At 34.2% G+C, this 13742-nt stretch overlaps 1 protein-coding gene across 1 annotated transcript in view; it reads right to left on the bottom strand.

Annotated features, from left to right (window-relative positions):
* Positions 1 to 13742, bottom strand: part of MCTP1 (multiple C2 and transmembrane domain containing 1) — a 194537-nt gene that overhangs the window by 155718 nt on the left and 25077 nt on the right. Inside the window, exons 4-6 of the mRNA XM_063295414.1 lie at positions 10484 to 10596; positions 2612 to 2754; positions 2133 to 2212 (exon numbers count right to left, since the gene is read on the bottom strand). Coding sequence (XP_063151484.1) covers positions 2133 to 2212; positions 2612 to 2754; positions 10484 to 10596 — 336 coding nt within the window. The remainder of the gene's footprint in view (positions 1 to 2132; positions 2213 to 2611; positions 2755 to 10483; positions 10597 to 13742) is intronic.

Genomic DNA, 13742 nt, shown 5'->3' with positions numbered 1-13742 from the left:
CCAGAATTCCTACTCAACTTACCTATATAAGGCTAAAATGCTGAAGGTAAAGCATCACCACTAGCATTTCCAGTAATGCATCTGGGCTCCAAACTGACCCAGTCTTTGATAGGAGGCTACAGCATATTCGAATCAAAGTTTGCTCATCTGTCCACAAAGAAGCGAACAGAGTTTATAGAGGCAGAGTGCCAGGTAGCACTCTGATAAATCAGCGTTTTTTTATAGTAATATCCATCATGGCAGCTACCTAGTGAATAAGCAAGACTCCAGCAGCCATTTTGTAAGACACCCACATGTTCTCATCATTCCAAATGTGTCCTCCAGTCCCAAAAAATTCCCCCAACCTGTCCTAATGGATTATGAGATGAAGCAGCATTATTCTGGAATATGCTGCCTCAGTGCATCTATTTAATGTTGAAAAGAAGAAGGCCCCAGGATTCATGGCAGCACAAGACTGGGTTATGCTGCTAGTTTGCAACAATTCATCAGGTTATATGACAAAGTCCTGCCTAATTTTCTGCATGCAGAACCCAAGAGTAATTAGAGGACATAACAAGAATGTGCTGTCTGTGCAATGGATGTGGAATGCAAAAGCCTGGATGACAAAACATCTTTTTCTGAACCGGTTCCATCACTGCTTCCTCCATGAAGTCAAGGAATACCTGGAGTGCTTCCATTTGAAGTCTTCCTCATGCTGAACAATGCCCCAAGACACCCAAATTACTATGACCCAAATGACAAGACTATGCAAATGAAGGTGGTCTTTCTAGCATTTAACACTACAACCCTTATTTATCCACTTGACAGGGGGGTAATTAAGACCTTTAAGGCCAACTACAAGAAGAGGTGTATGGACCAAATCATTAAGGCCATGGACAGCATCAACAACCTCAACATTATTCAGTTTTGGAAGGACTTCACTAGAGCTGACAGTTTCTTCCTAACATGTGCTGGAAGACATCACAGACAAGTCTCTCTAAATACCTTTTGGAAGAACTTGGTTCTTCCGAGGTTGTGCATGACCTAAGTCCAGATGAACTACGAACCATTCCATATGAACAACACAAAAAAACCATAGCAGAAATAAAGGAGTTGGCCAGGAGAACAGGGGTATAGATTTCAAGGACTTAGAGAAGGACATCAATGATTTAGTTGATGAGTAGACAACAGTACTGATGCCTGATGAACTCAAGGAGTTTGTTTGCTCTAACTCTAAGGGTGAGGATGAGGTTGAGGAAGCACCACACCAGGAGAAGAAGTTTAATTTGGAAAACCTAGCGCAGGTAATGCATGATGCTAAATGCCTTGCGAACTTCTGTTATGAATATGACGTGATTCGTGCAATGAACTTCAAGGAAAGTCTCGACAATATTTTGACACCATACACAGACAAATTCAATGAGTTCAAACAAAAGAAACAGCAGCTTCCCATCACAATGTTCCATCACAACTTCTACATCAACACCTAAAACTCTTTACACTCCCACAATGGAAGTCTCGACATCAGCCAGCCCTGCTTCTTCTCCAGCCTCTAAGACCCCCACTACTAAGGATTACTGAATCCTGCAATGAATACCTTGGTGCATGACTTGTTCTTAACTACAGTACATAGTAAAATTTTTAAAAAGTATTTTCAGTTACATGGGTCTAAAATATTACTCATTATTGTAAAACACAAAGCCTTTTAAACACATTTAAACATTTTTCTGTTAATTGTAAATGGTTGTTCAAGTGTTTAGGCATACACAGAAAACATCTGCGGCTATTTGGGCGAGAATACAGATTTTTGGCGGAAGTGTTGACACATATCCACCACAATATGGAGACCCCACTGTAACTGATTCATCTAAATAACTTACTTCAGACATTATACCCTTCTGGTTTGAAATGCTCCCAAAGTAGCTTAAAAGATGTAAAACAGAAGGACAATTAGATGAGGAGGGAAAAGGAAAGTAAGGCAAAGGTTCCTAGTGTTTTTTCATTAATTAGTGATAAATCAACTCTATTACTTTTAATTGAACTAGCATCTGTAGTATAACATTAAACCACTTTTTTTCTTTCTCTGTCTCCCTAATCACATCCAAACAGAGAAAAACACATATTGAAATTCAGTGAGGTTCATAAAATGATACCTATTTTGTTCCAGGGAACTGAGGTCCAAAAAAGCTGATCCCATGAAGTCATCTTGAAGTCCAAAATCATAATCAAAAACCTAAGATGAATAAAGAAACAGCACTTTTATTAATGAAAACAGATTCATAAACTTCGCAAGCCAATATTTACACAATATGCAATTACGAGATGATTTAGGCAATTACTAGATGATACTGCAAAATAATAGGCCCCAAAGTTCATTTACCCATTTTTATACAATACAGATTCAAAATTCTATTTTACTATTCCCTTTTTCTGGCTGGCATAATTTCCCAAATATTAACCAAAGTTTAGAAGACGTTATCTTATTGTGTTCTGAAATATTTTGATAAATATTAGAATTTAAGTAAGGATTTTATACTGTGTTCTTTAATCATATTTTTTAACAAGATTAAGCTATAATATCAGTAAGATGTATCATTATTGCTATTCTTAAGTGAAACTGGATGTGGCTTACCTTTATATACAGCTGCTCCCTTAAGTGTTCAATAAGAATGGAAGTTCTTTCCTCCCAAATAGGATTAAGATTCTTATTGATTGTTTTACTTCTAAAGACTTCTTTTCCACCAAGTTTAAACTTGACATATGGATCACTTGTTCCTGAAGCAAAAGTTAATGTTATATATGAAACCTAGATATTCTTGGGAGCTCATAAATTTAAAATAACAACAACAACAACAATAAAGCAGCTAGTTTTCTCTTTTTAGGTGACTGGAGTAACCAATATTTTTAAAAGGTTAAAATAACATTGAGATTGGATCAATTCTATATATTTATGCTTGGTAATTCTAATATGTGATAGGAAGGTTGCATGTTATATATTGATTATTTCCATCTATTGATTATTTTTTTATTCTTTATTGTCCTTGCCTTACATATGATATGTGGCTTCTATGTACAGTGGATATCATGAAACTACATCAATGCTTTTATATAGTTCTTTTAAAATTAGCATTTAAAAATACCCTTGAAAAAGAGAATGAGGTAAGACCTCAAACATTAACTCTTAAAGCAAATATGCAATTCCTAGAATAAAATACTTTGTCTTTTATATTAAATAACTTTTCATGGCTCTAAATGTGACATTCAGAAGCCTCTTTATTTCCAATTTTTTAAAGTGAGCACTGCATGCAAACTGCACATTACTGTGCAAAAGAACTTACTTAAGAGCAACCTGGAATGCATTTCCACATATTCAAAATCATTCCATGAAGACCATTTATATTTTTTGTAATATTTTATCAGGTAATGACAAAGCAAAATTATCTACCCAGTTTATAATCAGGTTAAGTAAAAAAAAAAATTCAAATCAATGCTTTTTTTTGCCAAACACTGAAATATCCTTTATTAACCCCTCCCCCAATAACTAAATGATTCTAAACACTATACAACAGAAGCAAACAAAATATTTGAGGTAAATTCCAGATCAAGTAATACAAAACTGAAAGCAGTAGTTTAATACCTTAATTTGTTCTACACTGGATTTAAAACTGTGTATTGCAGACACACAATATTTGCAAAGTTGGATTACCAAGCAAAATGTGTTTCTACAATATCTAGCAAATAAACCTCTGATCTCTGAATAATTTACATGAAAAGTATCTCAAGGGACTAATATTCAGTCTGGATTCAGAACTGATCACAGAATTTAAATAGCCAATTAGAAATTTAATCCTGTAATAAAATGTGCATGTGAGCCAAATTCACATGTATAATTTAAAAGGTAAAAGGGAATTTAGAAACTTATACTGATGTGATTTATCATTTAATGATATTTATCATTAAAAGTATCATCCCATGTACATATAAGGCTAATGCCCATGACAAGTATAACCTGTGTTTAACATATTTCATTCATTTCCATTTTAATTCAAAGTGCAAATATGCCAACTCCGTTGTCTGAGTAAACAATATTTCAAGCAGACATCTAACATTAATAGAATTGTTGCAAGGCTTTTTTTACCCTATATTCTAATATTGCAATAGTTATTTTATTTAAAATATATATATTTAAAGTATTTTTTTAGTCTCACTCTACTACCTTAAAAAAAATCTCAAAGCAACTACAGCAGCAACAGTCCTTGCTGAGCACATGGTGGCAGTATGACAGCAAAATTCTTTCTTTTGGAGTTCAATTACAAACCTACACAAATCATGGGCTCCTAACATAATCCTGTAGCCAGTATTAGACCCATTAACTACTGTTAACTGCTGTCAATAAACATAGATAAATCACACAGCAATAATTATTCAGTGTACACTGAAATATACCTTGGCTGATATATTTACAAATTGCTGGAAGAATAAAGTCTGACCTTAAGAATGAAGGAGGGACATTAAGAAAAATGACAGAATTTGAAACACTTAGACAAATCCAATATTAGGATGCATACACAAACTCCTATATAGATATGACACAGAGACAGAACAAATAAAAATCTGTATGATAAAATGGATGCAAAATTTTAAAGGAACAGTCACAACACAACAATGGGAAGAATTATGGACCAAATCTGTAAAATTTACCTGAAGCTACAATCTAAAAGAAAATTGGTACAAAATGGTTTACGGATGGTACACAACTCCGTCAATAATCTCCAGGATGGATAAATCATACTGTAATAAATGTTGAAAATGCCATAAAACAGAAGGAACATTTTACATGTGGTAGACATATAAAAAAACTCAAAAGAGAGATACAGATACAGATACAAGACAGTGCAGAAAATTTTGCAAATTAAATTTGAAATGATACCAACACTTTTTTTTACTAAGTATAATCCCAGAATATATCAACAAAAAAATATTATAATTTACTGAGATAATACAGCACCAAAAATAAATTTTGGCCAACATTGGAAGGAAGAAACAATTCCATGATATCTGATTGGGAATTTAAACTTGGAGAATATGAAGCAAAGGCAAAATTAACAGCATATACTCATTACAGAAATTTAACCAAATTCAAGTAAGAATGGTTCCCATATATACAATATATTACAGAGCATGGCAAATATAAACACATTATGGCTTCTATGGGGGCCGAAATGTTTACAAACACTGAAAATTAGTATTGGCACAAAAAGGGGGAAGTTAGAAACTAAACAGTCTTTCCGCCTTTGCTGTTATTTATTTTGTCTGTTTTTTCTTTTTAACATGCATAAATAATAATATTAAGTAGCAACACAGTGGAGACCTTATTATGAATTAAGCTTAAGATGTATGCACCTCACGAAAGCAGCCACTACATTGCAGACACATGATTTTGGGAAAAGATGTAACTTTATTTATTTATTTGATTACAATAAATGAGATAAATAATCCAGATGATTTTTCTTCTGAGAACCTTGCAACATTACAAGCAGCATGAGCAATTTTTTTCCTAAGCTTTTCCAAACCATTCTTACACTTTCTCTGATGGCACACAGTTACTGAACCTTCTCTTCAATACATAGGAATCAAAACGCTCTGCCACCTTAGGTACCAATCTCCATGAAACACAGAAAGGAAATAAATATAGGTACATTATTTTGAAAAACTATTTGGACTACATCATTTCTGTCCAAGGTATAATTATATTATCACTAGCTTGCACAATTCTGTATAAATAAATTTTACATAAAGTTAAGTTTTTGAAATAACAATCTTTACCTTTTGTATAAACAGAGTTATGCTATTCAATGGTTTGTAACCTTACTTTCTAGCCTATGTTTTAAAATGGTCTTTATATAATTTGTTGTACAATTCATTTTTCAAGAGAGATCATGCTACTGATCCTTATTAATCTTTCATAATGAATGACATATATTGCCATAATTTTTCTCCATTAGTTGCAACTTCTTCAATTATTACTATACTATAGTAATTCTAGGTTTTTATAAAGTACTCAGTGAATACATGGAACCATTTATGACTCTCAGAACTATTATTCTGACATTATTCAGCAAAATTTTGGATTCTTCATAATTATATGTCCTGATTTTCACTGACAACTGTATCAATAGGTGGAACTAAGTGGTAGAGTCAGGAAGACGAAGTTGACAACACAGAGGAAGGACTGAGATTGAGGAAGCACACCCTCTGCTGGGAAGTATGGCCTTTGGCCCTGGAAGTAGTTCATTTTATTCAACAAGCAGTTAGAACAGGAGGCTGTATGTGGGATTTGTTAGCTAATAAAGACATTTAGTATAAATGAACCTCTGACTCATTATTATTGGAAAAGACTTTGAAACAACAACTGATTCACAAGAGTACAGATTTAAGTAAGTTCCATTCACTAGAAATGAATGAGTTAGAGTGATGGTTCATAATTTAATCATAATTTATCACACAGCAGGCTACTACTTGCAAAGTAATTTTGCTGAATTTGTTTATTGTTACCTATACAGTTCACCTTTCCATTTCTATAAACCCTCATCCACTGACATCCAGAAACTTCAAAACCACACAAGAATGCTAATTATGAGCCTCTACACATTTTATGTTTCATATTCCAGTTTTTTTCCCCATGTAGTGATTGTAACTTCCTGAACTCACAATTACCCCTCTTGTGCTCTATAAAATGTTGCGCACAGAGTGATCACTCAGTAAATAAAGTGAATTAAATATAATTTTCAGTTGGACAGTAAACAAACAGAACATATGAATAGTCAGCCTCATAATTCAGCTGGAAGGACTCAAAATTAAAGCAGTCATGCAAAAGTAATTACCTGGTAAAGCAGTGAGTTATTTTCATTTCACATAATTTTTTTATTTCATTTAAACTCACATATTTCTGCTCAAATGATCACTCAATTTGGCAAGCAAAATTAAACATAATTCTAAAGAGTAGAATTGTACATGTCTCTGCTAGCAGATCTATCTTTGTAAAGACCTCTTCTCTGGATCTTAAAGGGTTGTTTGTAATAGAACATGCAGTGTTCAGAAATGGTGTATCAACATCTTTAATAAGGATCTTAGAACAACAACCTTTAGGTTAATGAAAACACTTCTCTTCCAAGGAAGGACCTGATCCCCACTGTTAGTTCCATCCTGACCGATTTAACCAATAGGAGAGGTATGGCTCAAGTAAACAGATGGACCCTTCATTTCTGCAAGGATCCTGTCCACATCCTTAATATATACAAGTGAAAAAGAATAGAAAAATATCCTTAGCAAACACTTATAAAAATAATAAAGGCAGGATTTAAAAAATCTAAAAATCTAAACAAAGCTTTTCAAATTCCATTTAGTGTGAGTCAGCTGTGAAAACTATTTGAGATAGTTATCTACTACAAAGTAAAAAAAAATGATTTAGAATGTGTTAAGCTTGTTAGCGTGAGCAGACTATCACACTGAATTGTTTATTATATCCCCAAAGCATAAAGCTCGTTAAGTGAATCTTGCTGTCATTAAGTGAATCACCCATTAATTTTGCTTGTTGGAAGCTGGCTGGGAAGGTCACAAATGGTGATCATGTATCCCCAGGATGCTGCAACTGTTGTAAATACATGCTGGTTGCCAAGTTTCCAAATTTTGATCATATGACTGTGTGGATGCTATAATGATTGTAAGCACGAGGGCTGCTCACAAGTCACTTTTTCCAGTGCCATCGTAACTTCAAACAGTTGCTAAACGAATGGTTGTAAATTGAAGAATACCGGTGAGCGTGATAAGGATGGATGGTCTTACTGTCCATTTCCTTGACATTGGTTACTTCCTTTTTTGAATGATTTATCAGTGTAGATTATTTCAATGCATCTGTTAAAGGCTGATATATTAAGATATAAGACTCTAGGAATTCTCTTGCATATTTTAATCTGGCTTGTCTAAAATGTCTACGGTTTCCCAATTGAAATTTTGTTAGAATTTGTCAATATGTTATGAAATAAAGAAGCTTTCATCATGTCTTCTAACCACCGATTAATGTTCATGGATGTGTTCTGCTAACCTTCTACCTCTTTGCCCTACATAGTGGTTTTTACCATCCTTGTACTGTATTTTGTAAATGGCTCCTGTTTTGTCTTCTCTGGCCATTGGATCTTTTGGGTTTGCTCAAAATGCTTTGGATAGATGTGTTGGATTATGGGCCAGTGTGATATGAAGGGGTTGTAGTTGCTAGTTTTTGAGATGCTTTTGATGTATGGCAGAATTATCCTTTTCATGGGTTGTGCAGATTATGCTGTGATAGTTGGCACTCCACAATAACCCCAGAACTCCAAAAAGTAGAAATATAACATGTTCCAACACAATAGATACCCACACAACTTCATCAAAAGTGTCCATACATCCAGTCACAACACAGTCACCTTGAGCACAGCTCAACAACTAATTGGCAGCCAGTGCTGGTTCTTCAGAAAGGAGTAACATTTTTCAGGTAGGTTGCCTCTTAGTCACAGCATTTTGCACTGTTTGTAGGCTCTGGGTTAACCTCAAGGATACCTTCTTGCATGGCAACAATCCAGTCTTGAATTACCAGTGCATGGTTCCCCATCCAGGAACCAGCCAGAATTGTAAAATGGCATTCCTTAACACAGAAATCACTTTTGTCTCCATTGAGAGTACAGGTAGTCCTCACTTAACAACCAATATAAGGACCGGAAAATGGGTTAAGCGATGCAGTTGTTAAGTGAGTCACCATGTGACTGGACCCAATTTTATGACAGTCGTTAAGCGAATCCAGCTTCCCCAATTGACTTTTTTGCCGGAAACCAGCAAAAAAGGTCGCAAATCGCAATCACATGACCACAGGACGCTGCTACTGGTCATAAATGCAAGCCGGCTGCCAAGTGCCCAAATTGTGATCATGTGACTATGGGGGTGGTGCGACCATTTGCAACAGTCATAAGTGCAAATACAGGTCGTAAAGCACTTTTTCCAAGGACATTGTAACTTCAGACCATTGTTGAATGAACAGTCATTAAGTGAGGACTACCTGTAATGGCTTTAGAAGTACTCCCCTTCAGGGGGCAGTAATCCTATTCAATGCTTGTAACTTCCTAATTCCCAAGCAAGAGAATGATCTAGTAAAAATGCCTCTATTCTACCAAGAATCAGTCTGTTTACTAACCCTCATTCAGCCCACCATCGTATCCAAAGTATGCATAGTCCCTCATAACTCAAAAGATACAGAAAAATAGTTTTTGATATCACCAGAATGCTTATAAAATCTCAATCTACATCCAAATGATCACCCCTATATCATATAGACAACACAGTTATTAAATGCTAGATATTTAATGAGTATTAGACTACATTCTTATTATTCCTAGATTCATTAACAAAGAAAAATAATAGCAGAAAGTATCAGATGATTGGTATGGACATTTTAAAAACTAAGCTAAATTCTACCTTATAACTATCATTCTGTCAATTGTTAAAATACAGACTCAGTGCTTTCAACTAATGACAATAAATGTTTGCTAATGTCTCAGTGTTAATGTTATCAACTCTGCATTCAATTTATGTAAGTCATGCTTCTATGAGTACACAAAATATTGTGAATTATGAAATCTATAATGAAGTGAATTGATAACAGCATACAGCAGCTTTTCCCAAAACATTGTCTGCAACCCAATATTGCTATAGGAAGCCACAGAGCAAATGAGCATGTATTCCTTTTTTCATCCAAATACAGGTAGTCCTTGCTTTGTAAACACGATTGGGACCGAAATTTTGGTTGCTAAGCAAAGCAGTCATTAAGCAAATCCGATCTGATTTTATGACCTTTCTTGCAGCAATCGTTAAGTGAATCACCGTGGGCATTAAGCAAACCAGGTGGTCATTAAGCAAATCATGTGGTTCCTGATTGATTTTGCTTGCCAGAAGCCAGCCGGGAAGGTTAAAAATGGCAATCACATGACCACAGGACCCTGCAACGGTCATAAATGTTAACTGGTTGCCAAGTGCCTAAATCGATCATGTGACTGCAGGGACACTGTGATGGTCGTAAGGGTGAGGACCGGTCATAAGTCAGTTTCTTCAGCACTGTCTTAAGTCTAAGCCATAACTAAGTGAATGCAAGGACTACTTGTATGTGTTTACATTCTGGGGCCACAAAGAAGGTTCTGGGGGGAAAAAGTTCCATCGCCATATAAAATTTGGAAAACCAAGGAATAAGAGAAATATTTTTGATACAAATTTATCTTGTACTCTAGCCTTCTATTTTATATGTTGCTAATATGTTAATAATTTAAAACAAACAAAATCCTTGTGTTAAGGGGATAGTTATCATTACAAAAATGTATAAATTAATCTAGTAATAATAATAGTGGTAGTACTATTCATCAGTCATCATCTCAGTCTTTAGGAAACTAGCTATATTAGAACATTTTTGTAAACATACTCTTACCTCTTCGATCACGAGCTGCTAAATTAGTACCTCTTCTTAATGTAATGTCCAACTGGTACATTCCGGGTTCAGCAAGGGGTAATTCTACATTACTTGTTCCAGCAAGACCAATTCTCTAAAAAGCATAAAGAAAATATTTAACATATTACTTTACATATATTACTATAGGACAATTACTGAAAGTTGCCTTGAAAGGGCTGTTTTATATAAGACAATTTTATTTTTACCATAAAAAATAGACTATACACAATATATTTCTTACCAGAGGTTAGTTCAGTATTGGACATTTATTTTGTGCAAATAATTTTATATTATTATAATTATTTGCACAAAATTATGAATATAATTATTCGCACAAAACTATCAATACAATTTTAAATAGCAATTAGATTTTAAATCAAATTTTCTGTTAGTTTTTAAAAAAACTTTCCTTATTTCAGTACAGAAGCTATAGCATTTCTTCTTAGCACATCTGAAAATCTACTGACAAACTACCTGCATACTGACAACCACTACACATCAAATAACTTGCTAGAGTCAGTAATATACTCTTTATTATTGTAAACAAAATACTAGATACTTTTTCTATATAGTCATACCAAGTCTGGTAATTCATTTGTTAAATGTACATCTTCAGCACAAGTACTCACAAGGCAGCATCCAATTAAAATGCAAACACTCTGAAGTCAATAAAAAGTAAAGCAAGTAAAATAATCTAAATATTTAATCTAAAGAGAGAAACAGACAATGGAAATTTAGGAGATTTTAAAAGTCCAGGAGATTAAAAACATTTTCATTGACTTCAAAACGCATTACACTGCAGTAGAGGCAAGTTTACTTAGAAGGGAAACACTTCAAAGATAGAATACCACAAGAAGCAGAGTCTTTTCCCAGTTACCATTGTATCCCTAAGATACTGAGAACCAGAGATCTGATAGATTGGTACAATTAGATAATTAATCGATTTTCATTTATATTGCTAAAATACAGTCCAGGGTTAACAAGAGCTGCTTTAGGTTTGGGCTTTAACTACTGCAATCTTCTATTCACTTGCATCTGTGAACCTCAACATGCACATGTATGTTAAAAGGTACCAAAACAAGCAGCTTTTGTACTGAAATGTGTCATAAATATTCCTATCTTATTTATGTACTGATATTGAATCACTAATTATACATACTAATTTTGAAATTGATTCAATTTTTAATTCAAACTCAAGCAATTGATAAGACACTATATTTTAACCCAGTTTAATTCATGTAATTTATTCATGAATTGATGAACCATTTTTAATCATGTATTATTACTGAGCACACAGAAATAACCATGATGTATTTGTATTTGCATAACAAATAGGTCAACCACTGATCAAGGGACTTCTAATAGGATATTAGAAGTCCCTTGATCAGTGGTTGACCTATTTGTTATGCAGGGATGACAGCAACAAATGAAAACCAAACCATCTGCCTTTTCCTTAGGAATGCCTGCTCCTCAAGGGGATGGATGGGATCCTAGTACCAAGTTATTCGGGAAAGTGTAGGAATGTTATACCTTAGTGTACCCTTTTACCTTTGATTGAATTATGTTTCCATAACTACTGAGAACGTATGTATAACATTGCTTTCCATGATTGGTTTGCAGTAATGTATGCTTTTTGATTGGTTTATAGTTTTGTACACTGTTCAAATTGTATAAATGATGTTTCACTCCAAGTGGGGTGTATGCCCACTTTGGAATTCACTCCTGGGCAACCTTTTATTTGCAAATAAAAGTCTCAATCCTTTCCACCATCTGGTGTGTTTATTGGGCCTGCATGCTAGGTAAAAAGACCCGAGCTTTCTGGGATAACACAATGATGAATCATTAGCTCAACAATTATTTATCTTCATAAAGTATGAAGAAAATGAGCTCAGAAAAGCCTTAAAGCTCATAAGATTTACACTTTTCTCACATAAAGCAGCCAGAAAGCATAAGGATCACTTCCAGGTAACATCTTGTACTTCAACCATCACATTAATTTTAACTACTCTAAATTATAAATAGTAAAGTTTTAAAAGGGAGGGGAAATAATATTTGACACATACAGAATATAAGAAGTTGTTGGCTATTATAATGATCATGGAAGACTTGCCGGTTGGTGAAACTGGGAAGCAATGAAACTTCCATTAGCAAAAGACCCATTAGAAGTACCGATTGGAACTGGGCATTGCAAACATTGCACCATTATTGTACAATCATCAGTGACTCCTGGTTTCTTTCCAGGCTGAGATTAAATTTTACTTTTAACCTGGAAAGTTCTTCATGAATTAAAGAATTTGAAGGCTACAGTTTTCTATACTTTCCTACCCATGCTCCAAGAACAAAAGACCTGGTAGAGATACAGTGGCCAACTACTTACGAGCAAGGTTTTTATTGATTACCTATCAATTCTGGAACACTTTCCCCATGAATCTTTCAGGTATCTATGTTATTGATTTTTCAGACTCAACAGATTTTTAAAATCTCAATCTGTTTAACTTTCTATAGCTCTTATTGACCATCTTTATCTTAAAGTTGCATCTTGGAGATGAGTTCAACATGGTAGACATTATAAATTTTCATAATTTGTTACTATTTTAAGCTACATTGTAAATACTCTTATATTTTATATTTAAATTGTAGGTTAATTCTGTGGTTTCCCTGGGAGCTTTGGTTATATGAATAAATGAATGAAAATAATCCCAATGAAAAGGACCTACAAGCTATTACATTGCACTGAGCTCCTATCATAATTTATCCATACACTTTGGGAATGTTTTTAAAAAACAGGATAGACCTTTTATAAATCAAGTAAATCTATCAGCATTTGCATACACCAAACTAAAGATTTTTTAAAAATATGAACCAAGATTTCTCAACTATTTGAATTTAAATTAAGTACGGTATACAGGATTATACTGTCAGGCCTTAATGGCTGCCTCACAAACAGTAAGTATTCCACAGGAAAGTTATCCATTAATTGCAACTATGTAATGTATGTTAATAACTTTTCTATCATTTGTTAGCATTATGGTATGGCATTATTAACAACCATCAACACTTTGAACATTTGATACTAACACCATAACAGTTCCAAAGCACAGTAATTTGAGACAATTCCTTCTTTTCATATCCAGTCTTGTTATTGGGAAGGAGACAGAAAATTCCATGGAAGGCAAAGGTAAGGCTTGGAGCTGGAGGAAGAGCTGTTCTTGATCTGGCTTTACTTTTTCCAGGCATG

This window comes from Candoia aspera, chromosome 2 (assembly GCF_035149785.1).
Source record: "Candoia aspera isolate rCanAsp1 chromosome 2, rCanAsp1.hap2, whole genome shotgun sequence".
NCBI lineage: Eukaryota > Metazoa > Chordata > Lepidosauria > Squamata > Boidae > Candoia > Candoia aspera.
The sequence above is the reverse complement of the archived record's forward strand: the minus strand, read 5'-3'. Positions and strand labels throughout refer to the sequence as shown.